Source organism: Salvia splendens, chromosome 8 (genome assembly GCF_004379255.2).
Source record: "Salvia splendens isolate huo1 chromosome 8, SspV2, whole genome shotgun sequence".
NCBI lineage: Eukaryota > Viridiplantae > Streptophyta > Magnoliopsida > Lamiales > Lamiaceae > Salvia > Salvia splendens.
Window position 1 is genome coordinate 26,629,588 of NC_056039.1, and position 18,042 is coordinate 26,647,629.

General features: G+C 35.3%; 1 protein-coding gene across 3 annotated transcripts; it reads right to left on the bottom strand.

The window, feature by feature from the left end:
- Positions 1-11,509: 11,509 nt before the first annotated feature.
- Positions 11,510-17,232, bottom strand: LOC121744890 (SPX domain-containing membrane protein At4g22990-like). 3 transcript variants are annotated; one of them, XM_042138572.1, is made up of 12 exons: positions 17,017-17,232; positions 16,870-16,915; positions 16,687-16,743; positions 16,457-16,577; positions 15,709-16,020; positions 15,406-15,510; positions 14,861-15,315; positions 13,899-14,200; positions 13,247-13,422; positions 12,295-12,485; positions 12,007-12,140; positions 11,510-11,922 (listed from the first exon to the last, which is right to left on the bottom strand). In XM_042138572.1, the coding sequence occupies exons 3-12, from the start codon at positions 16,737-16,739 to the stop codon at positions 11,684-11,686; spliced, it is 2,088 nt and encodes a 695-aa protein (XP_041994506.1). In that variant the 5' UTR covers positions 16,740-16,743; positions 16,870-16,915; positions 17,017-17,232; the 3' UTR covers positions 11,510-11,683. The 3 variants fall into 3 exon arrangements, with proteins under 3 accessions (XP_041994506.1, XP_041994507.1, XP_041994508.1); XM_042138573.1 differs by having other exon boundaries at positions 17,142-17,222; XM_042138574.1 differs by having other exon boundaries at positions 17,169-17,221.
- Between the last annotated feature and the right edge of the window lie 810 nt (positions 17,233-18,042).

Genomic DNA, 18,042 nt, shown 5'->3' on the forward strand with positions numbered 1-18,042 from the left:
GCGAATCGTTATGTGTTTGCTTTGGTGACCTAATTTTGATTTGACCGAGTCAAATTCGTTGATTTTATGACGTGGCTTAAATTAATTGATGTGGAATGGAATATATTGCGGTAACTTATTTTTTTTAAGGGGAGTGAGATTTAATTAGGATCATAAATAATTACCTTGCCCTTTTGTGGAGAAAATTTCGACCACTATTGGTTATTGGAGAGGAATTCTTTTCTTGGATTTAATTATTTGTGTTGGGATAATTGTCCAAATTAAATCCAAAGCCTAATTATCTTATTTCTTCAAGATAAAAATCGGCCCTATTATTTTTCCTAAGGGAGATTTCGAAATTTCCTAATTTATGGGAGAAGAAAATTATTCATTATTTATTTTGATCCCTTAATTATTTCTTTCCATGATTAAATTGGAATATCCTAACAAATCTTGCCTTGTCTTATTTTGTTACAGATTTGGAAATTATTCCTTGTGGAAGGAGTTAAATCACACGCCTACTACCTTTTAATTTGGGGAGAATTTTTATTAATTTTCCTGCTCCGTATTATTTTATTATGCTCCCTGAAAATACCAAATTAAATCAAAGGCTAATTAATTAGCCATGATTTTCGAAAATCTCACCTTAATTCCTCCCTCAAATTCACTCCAATTCCTCCCCCAAATCTCCTCCAAATATCTTTTAATTAATCCTCCACATCTTCATGCAATTAAATGGGAGATTTTATTCTAACCTTATAAATATAACCAACCCCAAACCCTAGCCCCAAATCACACGCCCCCTCTCTCATTTCACACGCCCCCTCCCCTTGCTCCACTTCTCTCCCACTTGTTCTTCCACTCTACTCAAAGATCCTTTCGAATTTCCAAGAGATTGTTGAAGAAGCAAGACTTTTATTCGTTCATACCGTGTGTTTCGTCCAAAGAAGGTAAAATCAAACCTCCATTCTTCATCCTCTCCATCCCAACTCTTCTTTTGTTTCCCTCATGCATCTAGTGAGTGTAGGGATTTAAAATCTAAGGGATTTAACCAGTGGGAATTTGTGTTTGTATGTGTGTATGCGTTTTGAATGAAATCGTATGATGATCTAATGAATCTATGGTGAATGATATATGATGTTATGAAAACATGAGTGTGAGGACTCTTTTAAGCATGTATGTTTGTTAAAACCATGAAATGGTTGTGTTTGAATGAATGGGGATAAAACCAGGCCTGTCCCTTGGCCCGTGCGGCCTGTGCGACAGCACAGGGCCCCCAATTTTCAGGGGCCTCTGAAATATTTCAGCCCATATACATGTATTCCTATTTTTTCAGCCCAACAAATCTATTTCTCTTGTATAGCAACGCCCAGGCCTTTTTCTAGCACCGTGACTCCAATTCTGATTGGTTTCTTTTCCCGATCGTAGACCTGGGAGCCGCCTGTTCGTGTTCGGTGTTCCTCATCGACAAACGCCGCAACAGGGACCAGCTCACCAGAGCCATCGTTGATCGCTTCTGCAGCGCCTGCCATCGTCGGCCATTGCGATTGGGAGCAGCGCAAACGCATCAATTTGTCTTTTTTTCTATAGTATATTTCTTTAAAATGCATTGTCTTTTTTTCTTTAATTATCATATAGCTTTAAAATGCATTGTCTTTTTTCTATAGTGGTAGGCCTCATTTTAGATTTTTGCACAGGGCCTCTGATTTTGTCGGGACAGCCCTGGATAAAACCCTAATTCGAAATTTTGAAGCATTTAAAACTGTGAATTCGGACAGTAGGTTCCGATACGTATTTGACCGACCAAATGAACTCCAATTTGATCGATTCTTTTTTCTGAGTAAACTTCATGATGTCTTATGTGTTGTGTGTGAATTTAAACTCATTTGGATAAAAGATGGATTTTTGGTGAATATTTAAAGTTGACTGCGCATTTCTGGCAGAAAATGTTTTCTCGACCAGTAGGTTACGTTTTCTATTTGACCGACCTAAAAAGGTTATTTTGGCGTGATTTTTAAACTGGAAGTTATTTGATGAGTCTACTGATTTGTGGTAAAGTTTTAGCCCCAACCGAAGTCGGGTGAAGTTTTAATAATTTTTACAAAATGGTTGCGCAGTGCTGCCAGATTTCTATCTTGACAAAAACACTATGTTATTATAAGTGAATTACTTGATTGATATATGTGATGACATGATGCGCTGTTCAAAGGGGGGGGGGGGAAAGGGAAAACGATAGAGGCATGCATAATATTAAGTCGATGGTGGTGACTGATAAGATATATATATTATCTAAAGGTAATAACTCGTGCGCGAAGTGTGATAACAAAGGGAAAGCAGTAGTCGAAATCTGAACGGTCGAGGTGGGCTTCTTTTCTACCCTACATTTTTGTGGGTTTTCTTTTACTAAAATCTTTTATGTATGACTGTGGAGCTAGAAGGGTGGTTTAAAGCGATTATCATGTCGTGATTTGTTTTAACGTGCCTATCTGATGTGGCTGTTGCCACTGTTATATAAATCGAATTCGGGTCCTCGTAGGGCCGCAAACCCTACTTGGATTAGTGTACACCTATGGTAGACTGTGTGCTAGCGTACGGGCTGGCCGGTCTAGTGACCTGGTTTGCGGCCGCATTCCTTGTCATGTATTGGCAGATATGGTTGATGACGATGGGGAAAAATGACTGCGCAGTCGCTATTTTGAACAATGGAAAATATTTTGGTGCCTCGGGCCTTTTTAAAGCTCAAACCCCGATGGTTACCTACGTATGGCATGATAATATGTACTCTTATTTAAAATGTTTTCGGCATGAGCCACTGAGTATTTTCAAAAGTACTCAGCCCTGCATATGTTTTCTCTATGTGCAGGTTGAGCAGCAACGAGCGGTTGGTGGTGTTGAGCAGTAATTAATTATAAACTATGGTCGTTTTGAAACTCCGAGTGTCGTCGTTTCTTCACACATGACGTCACTCTTCTCTTGGATGCTTCCGCTGTGATATTTTCTTTACTTATATTTTTATTTAACTATGAAACTGTTTGGTTGAAAGTTGAAAACTCGCTACCTTTTAATAATGTCAAATCTTTGGCCTTTGCATTTATTTTCACATAAATATCTTTGGTCGTTTAATTATTAAACTTAAATTTTTGGTCAAACCTTTATTGAAACCCTAGTCTTCTATGCCCGTTCATTAAGCCCCTTTAAGTCGCGATCGCCCGCTTTTATTAACCCTAGGGGGCGGTCGTGACAACGGTAGCCGAAAGTCACCCCATATCCAAGTGCGCAACAAACTGAAATGTGATTATGAAGTGTGGAGCTAAGTGAGTGAGCAAGGAGCCTCCCTAAAAGTGATCTCAAGAGTGTCTCCCTTTCTTCCTCAATGTTGAGCTCTTTATATAGGTAAGACTTTGATCCCTAGGGCATCTTTTCTGTGAATTAACGCTTGTGCCCCTGAATAAGATCTTTTAAAGTATGGTCTTGCTCCATTATGCTCCTGTCGCCAACTTCCTGATTCTCCTAGGTTCGAGCGACGACTTATGATGTTTCACTCCAAAATTCATCATCTTTTGCATCTGCCCGGTCAATTAGCACAAACTCCTGGGTCCGGCAGATTTCTTAGGCACCTGAACTTAGAAACATACATTAGTGTTCTGAAAACACAAAATTTAACCCAAAACCAATGCATGAAACGAGCCTTATCATTGTTCGATGAGGAGGGGCGGGGGTAGCGGCGGCATACGCTTCATAGGCGGCACGATATTGTTCATAGTATTCTTGTTCTTCGCGCTCTGCTTCTGCAATGATATCGCTGAAATCCATTTTTGAAATTAGAGAGGGTATGAGTGAGAGAGGAAGATGTAGATGAGTTGTATGAAAAAATATGAATGAGAGATAATTTGATGTGAAAAATGGATGATGAATGTGTGTATTTATAGATGATTTGAGATTAAAAAAATTTAATTTTTTTAAAAAAATTTAAGAAAACGGTAATAAAACGACTATATTTTTGGGAATTCGAAAATATTTTTTTAAATTTTTTATATTATTTTCGATTTAAAAAAATAGAAATTGCAACGGCTAAGTCGTTGGCGAATGAGAACGCGCCACGTCGCCCTGCTCAGCGGCACAGACGCGCTCGATACATCGAGCAACGCCGTGCCGTCGGAGAGAGTGCAGCTGCGGACAGCAGCGTGCTGCACCTTCGGCACAGATGGCGTCCTTCCCCAAGAGCACTGTTGGAGATGCTTTTAGTTCGAAGCCTAGGCTAAGATATTTCTTCGCACAACTCAGAATTAGGTTAAATTTATAATTAGGCTTTTATTTAAGATTTAATATTTATATTTGTAATGTATTAATCGTCAGTTAAGTTTTTTTTTAAAATCCAACTATAATTAAATGATTAAGATTAAGATTTAATAAACTACAAATGATAATAATTTAATGTAAGTAGATTGAATTTTACAATGATGTTTCATAAAATTGTTATTTCTAAATAAATCCACCCCATTAGAATTATTCCAAAGATGCCCTAAAAAAGAATTAATATACAGAGATGCTGCAAATTAATTGAATTCCAGCCTTTGTCTGACTAAGAGTCACAGAATATCTGCAAAAATAAAAAAGGAAGTGGACGAGTAATTTATCGTATCGGAGGAAAAAAACAAAGGTAATCCAACAACCTAAGCTTGTACTAATATTCACATATTTGGATTATCATATTATTGTAAAAGATGCCTAAATCTTGATGGGGACGATTTTCAGTTAGGAAATGAATATAAAAAGGAAGGCCATTTGATCGATTGCCTAACCTTGGAATCTCCGTCGTTTATTTAATTCATAAGTAAGATTTATATATTTAATTCGCATAATTAATGATTATAATGAATGTTAAAATTCGGTAGTTCAGATATAAGTTGGGGATGATTGGTCAAAAATTGGTATTCCCATTCGCAATAGTACTGCTATAGTGCTAACTAACTTCCAATCAATTTAAAGTTGTAGCATAAAATAGTCCTTCAAATGGGAAAAATAGTTCGTTTTTCACATTGTGAATTAATTGTTTTGCCAATATGTAGACATCCAAAGCTGACTGCATTCGGTTAGTGAGTTGCAATAATTAATTAGATAAAATGTCTAATTGAAAACACTTGTCCATTATTACATAGTGAATACTACAAAAGATACAATTAAACGGTTAAACATGTGTTTCTCCTTTAAAGCGCAATTAGCAGTAGCAAGGTTGTCTATTGCACCAGATTAAAAGTTTGGTACTACTATTTAGTTTTATAGTAGTACTACTATTTATTAAATCCAATTAAAGTAAACTTTTAGTTATGTTTATTTTATCTTATAAAATCATTATAATTACAATACAATACCACTCTATAATATTACTATAGCTGAATGATATTTCAATAAGAGTTAATTCAACTTGTGCGGAAAATTATACTACTTCCTTCGTCCATAAAAAATAATCTCATTTTGCTATTTTTGAGTGTCCACGAAAAATAGTCTCATTTCAAAAATAGAAAATTTCTTTTATAATTTACCCACTTTTGAATATAGATTCGACGGTACTTAAAAACAAAACCGAATTTTCGAACTATTGCCCAAAAATAAGAAAATTTCAACTTTGTATGATTAATAAATATTGAACTTCCCCATCCTCGCAATGACGTGGTATGTGCAAAATAACAATATTTGAGTTTGAACGAGTTTAAGCATTGAGGTTTAAATAATAGTACCAAAATAAACTTGGGTGTGGGATTTCTGATTTAAACTACCATTGGGCCGATTATTTCCCAAAACGGCTCATCAGTCATTCGTATAGAGAATAGAGATTTATTATGAGTTGCAATAAAAATTGAAAAGTTTATTACTTCCTGAAAATTTATCATTTATCTTCATTTCTATCCGTTTCTAAAAAATTTCATTTTTTTTTATTATTTTTAGCAGTGGATCTTACGTTCCATTAACTCATTCTCACTCACATTTTGTTATAAAACTAATATATAAACGTAGGATCCACGTGCCACTAACTTAATCCGTGCTGAATCAAATGATGACAAATTATTCAGAATGGAGGGAGTACTTGAAAATTTGATATGCTTTGGCATTGAAGAGCGATTAATTTTCTTTTAAACTACTTTGGACTATGGAGTGTGGAGTGTCAAGTTTTCAAGGCCAAGGTATCGTCCACTATATAATGTAAAGAAAAGAATAAATTTGGGGATAGGAAATGCGGAATTGTGGAATTCAAACAAAACTAGTTCATAGAGTGGATGCTATAACAAGGACTTTTTTAGAAGCACTATGAAAGATAGTCATAACTCATAGTCAAGGGACTAAACAATGGTTATGGCCCTATTGGTTTGGCCTTATCAAGGCAAGAAGATTAGATTGCTCAACTTCTTTATCTCAATACAACTTATTACATCTCTGTTAATCTCTCCCATTTTCACAATAGAAAAAAAACTGTGATTCAACATCACCATTTTGGTGATATTAATTTAGTGTGTTTCTCCCTCCTTGCCTTGACTTCTTTTAAAAAAAACTAATAAAATAAAATTAACATTCAAAAATAGACTAATGCATATCATTTCCATCATCGTGGAAACAACCTTGTCCTCAAGGTAAGTAACAAAGTATTGCATGAATATGTCTAATGGTGATTTGTAGATAGTTTGTCGTTCATCGAGCTTTGCCTTGCCTCGATTGCTGCTAGGCGATTGACTTGTTCCTTCATCACTTTCTCTAACGCTTCTAGATGTGCATCACACCAATTCCTTAGATAAACACTGACATAACTAAAAATCTAATATTGGAAGACGAAGGGATCAATCTTGAGCTTTGGTGCATAGGTGTCACTGAGGTTTTTTTAGATTTATTGGGATGCATATAGTAGTTTTCATTAGATTGGATTTCTATTTGGATAATATTGTTTTGCCGAGTCTTGATTTTAAGTTGTGTTTCGGTTGATTTTGAGCCTTCGTTTGAATAAAAATCAGTATTACATCTAGTCCAATTAAATCTCTATTTTAATTATGTACGCAAATAAACCTAGTCATTTGTATTTACTTAAAGTATTAGTATTAGTATTAGTATTAGTATTAATTTCCATGTGTTAGGCCCTTTTTGTTGTGTTAAATGTATTGGGCATTTTTTCTTCAAGGGCTTCGTAGGTAATTGATACTTGACCCTGTGCATATATATCAATAATTCAATATGCATGGTTTATAAATATTATTCCGTCCATTTTATTCAAGATGACCATGCCCATATTTTACTTTTAAATTTTCTCAATGGGGATTTCACCTTTCTCTCTTCTTATACAAAATATTGAAAATTTACTATCTTTTTATATATAATTTAATTCAATATCTCCATCGAATATTTTGTGTTATTCACAAAGTGAGCATTTTAAATGAGTCGAATGGAGCATAAATTACTACATATGTTCATAATAAATAATTCGGGTGGTTAAAATGTTATTAGTGGAAAATAAGACTGGCCTTTTAGAAAAATAAACTTATCATAAATAGGTAGAGACTAATTTTAGTGGACAGACAAAACTAAAAAAATATGAATATTTTTTATGGACGGAGATATATAGAATTAGTTTATTAATTTTCCGTTACTACTTTGAGTATCTCGACTAAGTTCAGAGAAAATATTCAGTGATAAAAACATACCACTTGACAATATGATGTGGTATGTCTACTCAATAAATTTATGACAAGTGGAGAGCCATATATGGAAATTAACAAATGTAAATTTAAATCAACTCATAATTCTTAAATATTCTCTTAATATTGAAAATTTTCCAAAAATTTGTTAGCGTATAATTAGCGTATAATATTCTAAAGTATTCTATAATATCCTATTTGTAAATCTATGAATACGTAGAAGAAAGAAAAAATTAAATATGAAACTCTGTTTTTGTGATTCCCCCCTTTCCACTCTATTTGAGGGAACTCAGGTCTTCTTATTGAACAATGATTGTGTTGATGAGTAGTAGTAGTTGGTTTTTGGGACTAGAAAACTCTCTTCCTCGTTTTCATCATTGATGATTTAATCATCTTTCATCTTCATTGAGAGTAGTCGGAGTTGATATCTTAGGCCCGTCTGAATCAGGTATCGGAATGCTCCAAAGAAATACATATAAACAACATTCTCATCATCACTTGAATACTTCCACTCTCCTCCCATTGTTCAATATCCTCCATTATCTCTCAATTAATCCGGAGTATTAACTCTTTAATCCTTATCTTGAAATCTCTTGTAATATAATTGTATGGTTTGCCTGAGTATTAACTCTTTAATCCCTTATCTTGAAATCTCTTGAAATCTCTCCTAATGTAAATCTCTCCTAATGTAATTGTATTGTTTGCGAAGACAGGATTATGTGTTTATATAGAAACATAACATAACAATTTAGATGGGATTTGGATTCCTTATTCGTCTCGTATCACACAAACTCAAATTCAATTAAATCTCTAATTTACTACTTTTAATTATGTACACAAATAATACTAGTATTTTGATTTGCTCAAAGTATTAGTAGGAGTATTAATTTCCATGTTAATGTTGCATGAAAAGTCATGAACTTTACCGGACTGTACAAATTTCTCATCCGACCTGACCAATGACCTCGAACTTATCACAAACATACAAGTAGCACAAATGAAAACATACAAATCGAATTCCACAAGTCGAATTTAGCATACAAATCGACATAAACATACAAATTGAATTCCACAAATCGAATTGAGCATAAAAGTAGGATTAATTCTATAATTCGAATTGAACCCTAAATTTTTCATCCGGCATGTCACGCCTGCGGCGCAGACAATTGCCCATTAATAAATAAAAAAGTCCGGTCTATCATTCGTTTCTATCACTGTCATCCTTACAAAAGAAAATAGTATTTCATTTCAATTGGGCTTGCAATGAATAGGAACAAAAAAAAAATGGAGTAAGAATTATCGACATGAAAATAGTTGTTAAACCTCAACAGTCGTCTGATTAAGCGCAGAGTAACGCCACTTCTCCACGAAATCAGCATCCAAAAACCTCGCAACAAATGCCCACAATCTGTACACATCCTCGAAATTGGTCAACATCACCAGCGAAGCCGGCACCACTCCCAAACTCCCCTCAAAACACACGTTTTTCAACGTCCCAATGCCGACACATATGTTGTTTCGACAAGCCAACTTCTGCACCAAGAGCGGCTCCACTCTCTCCCCCTTCCAATCCCACACGATCTGATTCCACTATCTCTGAAAATAATTTGCGCTCTTCTGAGCTGGAAGAAGACGATTCGTTGGGTGGCACGAGGTTGATGATTCCCACGTTGGTCGAGGACTGAGTGAGAAGGGGGAGACTTTGGATTTCTTGACGAAGAGATGAGGAAATCGGGGTGGAAGAGGGAGAGGCCTAATGTCTCCATTTCCTTTGGTGCTAGAGCAGCACGTGCCAGGGTTGCCCTCGGCCGCGGCAGGAAGGGGATTGGCGCAGCAGGTGCGGAGGCATGCCTTTGAGGCCTCTTTAATGCAATTTGGATTGCCTTGTTTTCATCCTATCTCTCTCTTCACTCTAATCTCAATTTGCTGATAATGAATGGCCAGGTTGTCTCTTGATCATGAGAGCTATCTATGCTTGACCAACTCTTTCATCAATCACAATGTTTAGTTTCTAATATGTCAAATGGCACACATTTACTAGTATTCATAGCAACAACATGAAAGTTGTTACAAAGTAGTCTTTGACCAAAAAATTTCTTCATAGCCTTTTTTGAATTTGTCATAAAATAAAAATAAAACATTAATATGACCGATGACTTCGTATAGTCCACTAACAAATGGTGTTAAGCAAAAAGTTGATTGGCATTTAATGCTTTTGTGGGATGAAAAAAAGAGCTAAGAAACAAATAAACAGAAGACGAAATGGAAATTGTGATGTGGCCGGCGTTTATCTGTGGTGTGGTGTGGTGGCCAAGAAAGAGACCTTTTCCTTTTAAATTTTGTAGGTTAGCCGAATTTTAGATAGGGGACCTAGAAATTTCATAATGAAGATGCATAAGTCAATTATTTTTCAGTTTGTATCGTTTGTAATAAAGTCCCCACAAGATACACAGTTTCCTGGGTTGATATCTATAATTTTCACATACAGTTTAAAGTTCTCATTGATTGCATAAACCAAAGTAGGGGTTGGGCTTAGTTTCATTCTATTCTTACTTTCATTCTAAGGGGGCTTAACCGGTTTTCTGGTTCTCGGTTAACAGAAATCGGAACCGGTATCGACCGTTTAATTGAGGAATCGGTTCCAATTTTTTTGATAAAACCAGTTCTGGTTCCTAACCAGGGAAGCGGATTAAATTTTAATTTATATTTTATAATTTCATATTAATGTAACTTAATATACTAATACTATTATTCAAGTTTCTTACCCTATTTTATAATTTAGGTATTGACTTATCGAATATTTTTAGGTGTTGGACTTGTAGGTATTTAATTGTTTAAATATTTTGGTATTGGATGATGAATATTGTTGCTTTGTTAGTTTTTACTATTTGACTTATGTTTATTCGTACTTTTAGGTATTAAATTCATGAATTGTTATATTTTTAGATGTTGGATTATTAATTTTTTTGGGTATTAAATTATACTCTCTCCATCCCATAAATATATGGGCGGATGAAATGGCACGGGAATTAAGACAAACTTGGTAAAGTAAGAGAGAGATGAGGAGAATGGTATGATAAAGTAAGAGAGATGAGGAAATGGTAGTTAAAGTAGAGTTAGTGGATAGTGAGATCTACATTATTAAATTGATATAACTTTTCAAAAATGGAATGCACATATTTTTGTGAGACAGGTGAAAATGGAAAGTGCACATATTTTTATGAGACGGAGGGAGTATCAATTTTTATTCGAGTAAAAATTGATTAAAATTAGATGACAACCGGTTCTTCGGTTCCAAACCGGAACCGTTCCGATTCCGGTTCATTAGAAAATTTTGTAACCGGTTAACCGGTCAACTGATCCGATTCTAACCGGAACCGGCCGAATAAACACCCCTAGTTCATTCTATTCTATACACATTCCATTCTTCCATATAAAAAGGACCTAACATGTGTGTGTTAGTTGGCCGGGAGTGGTAATGCATGAGGCAAATATCTCAGGTTTGAATCGCAACCGTAAAATGAAACAAAAAAATCCTTTAAATTGAGAAATCCCTTAAATTAAGAAAATTGTAGTAGTATATAATACGGTAACTACCATGATTAAGAAGATCTAATTCCTTAATTAAAAATAAATAAAATGGTTTATATTTACAATTACTTAAATAACCTTTTAATAAAAAAATACTAGTATAAACATTTGTCACATGTCAACTAACTGCTACATAAAGAAATCAAAAGATGAATATTACTTCATTCTTATCTAAAATTTTTGTGTACGTTCATAGAGGCTCAACGCAAAGCAAAATCAACAAAAACAAAGCCTTCACCTGAATCAACTACAGTATAGCATTTAGATGAGATAAGATACTCACATTTGAAGGGAAATGAAGAATTTCCTCATAATTTACAACATCCATTCAAGCAATCAAAGATCCAAAAATTTGGATATACACACCATAACCAATAAAAAATGAATGAACTATAACTCAACTCGAAGGCATGGTCACGATACCCAAAATGAGTTTAGTAAAGAGAATTGTAGGTACAGCATGTAGCTACAATGGAACCTATGCAAATCACCAGAGAGGGAAAGAGAGTGAGATTTAAGAGGTTACTCTCCCCGAAATAACCACCTATGGTGATTGTTGCATCTGCAATCACACGAGCAAGCGTCCCAGCTTCTGTCGACAGAAGTCCACCATTGTATGTTCCACGAGAAAGCCTGGACGACATTACTCTGGAGAGCAGGGACAGATTGACGCCTGTAATGATCCCACAACATATCATCAACAACATTCTTGGATATATTTCGGTTATGCTATTTGTCATGTTTAATGAGATATTACCTTCAAGTACTTCAGCAGCTACAAACATGATGAGCCCTGAACAGACATATTGTGGCACAGAATATGGGACAATAAACTGGAAACTAAAAAGTATACCCAGAAAGACCACAATTTCAGATGCCAGTAATATTTGCCTGCCAAGAGATTGATCGGAATAAACATTAGCACGTTAGGATCAAGATCAAAAGTATTCGTTGATAAAAATGAGATTGTGCTGTCAAACAGGTATGTATTACGTAGTGCACACTTGCTTTAGATGTTTCGTTGATATTAGAGATTAGAAAATACCTGTCCTCATACATATTGCTTATGTAACTTCCAACAACAATGTTTATAGGAAGAACCGTAAGACCAAGGCTGGCAAGGAAGATAGACACTTTGCTAGTTGTCCAACCAAAATAGTATGATGAGATTACACTTGATTCTGAAAGGAGGATCTCCATTGCGTATTTGAGCATGAAGTATATCAGCAACTGAACCTGCAAATAGCATAGGGAATATAAACTTTTATCAGGTATATAAACAAGAGTTTACTATTCTAACATGGACAGCAAATAAAAGAGCTTTTGAAACATTAGAAGGACCAAAAATTGGTTATTGCATAAATGCATAAAGTTCCGAGTTATAGGATCACGAATCACTGAAATAATCTGAAACTTACAAATAATACTTTGGTAGTGTTTCAAAAATCGTAATATGTCCAGCTCACTAGTTTGCTCCATTTCTAGTACAACAATCATTGGGAACTATCAGAAGTCCTCATTGGACATATAAGGTCACACCAAAATTAATTGAGAAAAGCATCTTAGTCAAAGTTAGATTTCAATAGAGTAGTTTAATGTGGAATTTGAGCCAGAACTGGGGTGCAGCATTGGAGATGAAGAGGCATAAATTTTACCCTATAACTGCATCCTAATCAAATGAATTTGAATGGTATCAATGCAGTTTAATACAGTATTCCAGCAGCATTTTTTCATACATTACCTCAACAAAAAAAAATGACAAGAACTATTATGATGCCTATGAGATTGATTGATACCCCAATTAATCAACTTTGATGGTGTTTTGTGATGTGATTCATATATGATTGATGCACTAGTTAATATGACATAGATGCACTAGTTAAAAACAAAAGGGAACAACTTGCAGGTCTTTTTTCTGAGAATATATATGCAGAAATAGGTAAGTCTAACAGCTCAGACAAACATAAGTCCACGAGTGTTTGTCTAATTATTATTACCTTTACAGATGGTGTGAGTAGCCTATAGGCTGCTCCTAGAGAGTTGGCTGGTTGACGCGATTCCTCTGGAGCCTCTTCACTAGCATCACATTCTTGATCCCCATCATCATCTTGCTCATTTTCTGTTGACATAAGTAATGGTTGTGCAAGTCCCTTCTCTAGCTTATCATTTTGTGCTGTCACAAACAAATGAATTATCATGTTTTAAGTGTCTTTCCATATTTGCAGTGTGGGCTGCTTGTGAGCAGGCCTACACATGAAGCCAGGATAAACAACTAAATTAAGAATCACAAATGCTAGATGAAAATCTAAGGGCAGATCTTCAACTTAACAGAATTGCTTAGATCAGCCAAGATTTTGTTCTACAGGAGTCTACCTTTCCAAGTCTATTTCAATTAGGAGTCTTGTAAGTTGTATAAATACCCCCTTATGCATGCATAGGAGAGGCATGAATGGGATTAGTTTGTGGGGGAAGTCTTACAGAGGCCTCACAAGAGGAAGGCTTTCTTCTGTTTCTTTCATTGTTCTTTCAGTTATTTTATCAAGTAGGTTCACATTCATTAATGGTCTCTTCGTTATTTCATTAAACGTGCCATGTGTGAATCGACGCTTTTCTCCCCATATCAAAAGCACTAAATTGCAATGTACATACCAGCACTAGATTTCTCTGGGGCATCGTCGCCTTCAATCTCACGAGCAGGTTCTATAAATGAGAACGACAACAGTACTAAATAGCATGCCCACGCGATAGTCATTACCCAGCCAGGTAGAGTGACTTGATTAAATGTGATATTGAAGATCTTGAAATTAGTTTGAAGTAGCCCAGCAAATGCAGGGCCGCATGCCATTCCCAAAGCACTTGCACTAACAAAACCAGCGGAAGCCTGCATCCGGATTTTAAGTGGCACACAGTCGCTAATATAACGCCGATTAACTGCCCTTGCAGAACCCAGACTGCAATTATGCGAAAAACAAGGGGAACCATAAAATCATTAATCCCATCAAAGTCAATTACTTGGAGATCAAGTACACAGCATTCAGGATGCAAATGTAAGTTCCAGCTTTAAGACAGAAAATCTCATGTGTATTATCATTCAATGTTTATCAGATCTGCTGACCAAGTAGTAGGACAAACATTAGATTTTAAGCTAGGGAACACATCAATCAGTTTCCCACAAATTGTCCTTAGGTTGTTTCAGGTTGAAGGAGTTGATGATCCATTTCAAATCGACAGGTTATTTAATTCTTGATTTGAATGATCTATTGCCTATTGGGGGGGGGGGGGGGGGGGGTGGATTCCTTAGTTTTTCACACAGCAATATTGTCCCTCATCTGGAAAATCTATTCCTTAATCTACATGATTTTGGACTTTGACTAGGAATCAGTAGCATTTATATTATCAAGACATAGCAAAAGCACCTAAGGTGTAGACAATAAACATTCAGCAATTAACTCATTACAAAAATAAAAGGAAACAGATATTAAACAAACCACACAGGCATGCTAGCATGCAAATGCTATACACATAAACCATACAAGTATGCAAGGAGACCGATCAGTAAATAGTAAAATAGAATAGACACAGATATATAGGTATACCAATCAGTTACCTACCCGCAAAATACACGACCAAGCAAAAGTAGCGTTAATGACTTGGAGTCATAAGCCAAGGCATACATAGCATTTCCAATAAGGAGAACTATGCTGCTAAAGACCAAGGGTCTGAAGTATGACTTGTTAGACCAAGCACTGAAGTACACAGAAGAAAATATCTGTGCAACTGCCATTGCCCCAATTACGATACCACAGACTGTTGGAGCTGCACCAAGGCTCGTAGAGTAGTCATCTGCGGTGGGAACAATAATATATGTGTTGACCATATAAAGAAAGGTGTTTGCCAAGTTCAGAATTAGTGACATGAAATGGTATCTCTGATTGTCAATATGCTCTTCTACAACAGAAGGCAACTCGTCATGCATGATAAGTGCATGTTGGCCCAAAAATTCAAGGAAATTTGTTGAATGGGTTAATCTGTCAACAGCTGATTGTAGTGAGTCAACAACAGGCTCCTGCAGAACCATAAAAATCATAAAGAAAAAAATTCTGAAGCAGTAATTTATAAAAAAAACAAAGAATATAAGATAAGAACACATGTATACCTGGAGTGGGAGTGCGGGCTCATCATAAATCGATAAGTAGCTTCCCTGGCGGTCCTGAAGATCAGCAAGATTGCGAGATATAGCTCCAACCACAGCACCCAAACCCTACAGTCACCAGCAATGCTGATCATGCTATGTTTAAATTACATTTTTCTTAGTTTTGGCATCATTAGTAGGTCTCATTACTGATGATGTGATAGCTTCGGTAAAGCTGAGGAAAAAAATATTCTCAGATTATCTCTAGGTAAATTAGAAAAGGGCAAGAAAACAGAAGCAATGAGATCCATTTCCATTTAATCTTACCACATGCTTGAATACTTGCTGAAGCTGGGAATAAGGGTGGTTAGCACGAGTTTTGACGTAGTAATCTGTGAATTTGTACCCAAATCGCTTATCAAACTTCTTAAGGATCTTCCTCAGACCAATGGCATTCATTTCAACAAAAAGAAGGAGCTTTAGGAGATCCTTCCCAACTTCCCTGTAAGCTTCTCGTAGCTCAGATATTTTCGATATGTCAGGTTGTTCCAGAAGAGCCTCTTGTTGTTCATTCAGCTGGGCAATCCTGCTAGCGAGTAGGCCTTGTTGTTCCAGCATAAAGAGAACAATTTTTTCTATCTGCAGTGACAGAAAGGCAATATATAAACTACATTGCAAAAGAAGTTGTGCAAACAAATCTCTTAAGCTTACTGTGTTAAGCATGAAAATAACCATTCATAAGAATACAAATGTCTACAAACAAAATGTCAGAAGTCCTCTACTCCAGCATATCGGTTAAAAATTCTTTACTTGTTAGATATGAAGTTATTAGAGATCACAATAAACCTACAGCACAAACAAAGATGGCATTTGAGTGAGATAGATTACTCGTATTCAATATTTCAGAAAACACAAAAACTGTAGATTTTTATTTTGACCTTATCAGAAAAATTTGTATTTGCATTATGATCCAATACTTCTGTCTACAAATTGATATCATTTCAATTAACATAATCTAGCGCATACCAGTTAAAAATGTAAAGAGTTTCATGAACCTCAAATATTTACAATTTACCTGATGATCCAGCATTCTGGAGAAATCCTTGAGAACATGGCGCTGTTCCAGTGCCCCAGCTTCAATTTGATTTGAGTACTGCTTTACTTTTTTCTTCATTAATTTGTAGTTGATGTAATATCTAAATTCCACAAAAAGTAAATCCTTTAGTAGAAAAAAGTGAAGGCAGTGATAGGAATAATTATTAACTTTTGAGAGAACACTGAATCTGAATTGAATCATACACATACCCTCTCCATTCTTGAATTTGCCTTTCCTTCAGCTTCTTCCCAAATTCAACCATTTCCCTATGCAACATCGCAAAATTCATATATGCATTTGCAATACATTTATGCTAATTCTGGTTGGTAACTTTTTTAACATGAAAACATCATTAATTTCACATGATCTAAGCAATAAACATTAGAACTCACTTCAGAGAATGTCACAACGCAACTACGCCTTCTTCAATTTGTTCTCCTGAAATTGACACATGACAAATAGAGATGAACATTGAGCACCATCAAATTAAGGAAATCAAATTTTCATGTCACCACTACAAATGGAAAATGAACACTCACAAACGGAATCTGAGTTTGAAGCAGAACGAAACTACTTTTTCTCAGTTTCACTGCCGACTATGTGAATTATTATGCCCAACTAAATTACATGTATTTATATAAATATATATATGAATTCTGTTGACCTATTTAATTGGGAAAAGAATATTTACTGCAACTCCGCATTGGATTGCCACCGATTCACAGAGATGAAGAGGCAGCAAATATTGGATAAGAATAAAAAATGAAGACGAACTCCATAGTCCACGGCTGTGAGCTCTATATAAAAAGTTACATAACTAATTTCATTTTATTTTTTACTTAATTCAATCAATTCAGTGAAATTTTAAATTCAATAAATTTCTTAAAATTGTTATCTTTCTTAAAATTGTTATCTTCACGTTAAATTTATGTGAAATTTTAAATTCAATAAATTTTTTAAAATTGTTATCTTCACGTTAAATTTATATGCTGCTAGAGAATGAGAAGTTTTTAAAAAATGAAAAAAAAAGGCAAAATGATATTAATGGGCAGATTGATTTGTCATCTTAGAGTATCCATGATAGGGAGTCAAGCCGCGGCGCCCTATTGCAGCGGCCGAGAGCCGCGGCTCTACCCAACTTTTTTTTTAATTTTCTTATTTATTTCTTGTAAATATACTCATTCCTCTCATTTTTTTCACTTCATTCCAATCTCCACTCTTTTAAATTTATCTTTATTCTAATTAAATTAAAATATACCAACAATTGAAAAAATAATTAGATTGTGGCCATGTGCGCGCCACCTAGTAGGCGCGGACACGGCCCTTGGGCGCAGGCCGCGACGCCCTATTGCAGCGGCCGAGAGCCGTGGCCCTGCCCAACTTTTTTTTTCTTATTTATTTCCTATAAATATACTCATTCCTTTCATTTTTTTCACCCCATTCAAACTCCACTCTTTTAAATTTATCTTTATTCTAATTATATTAAAATATACCAACAATTGAAAAAATAATTAGATTTGTGATTATAGCTTGTCCACTATTAGTTTGGACAAGTTTTTTTGTGA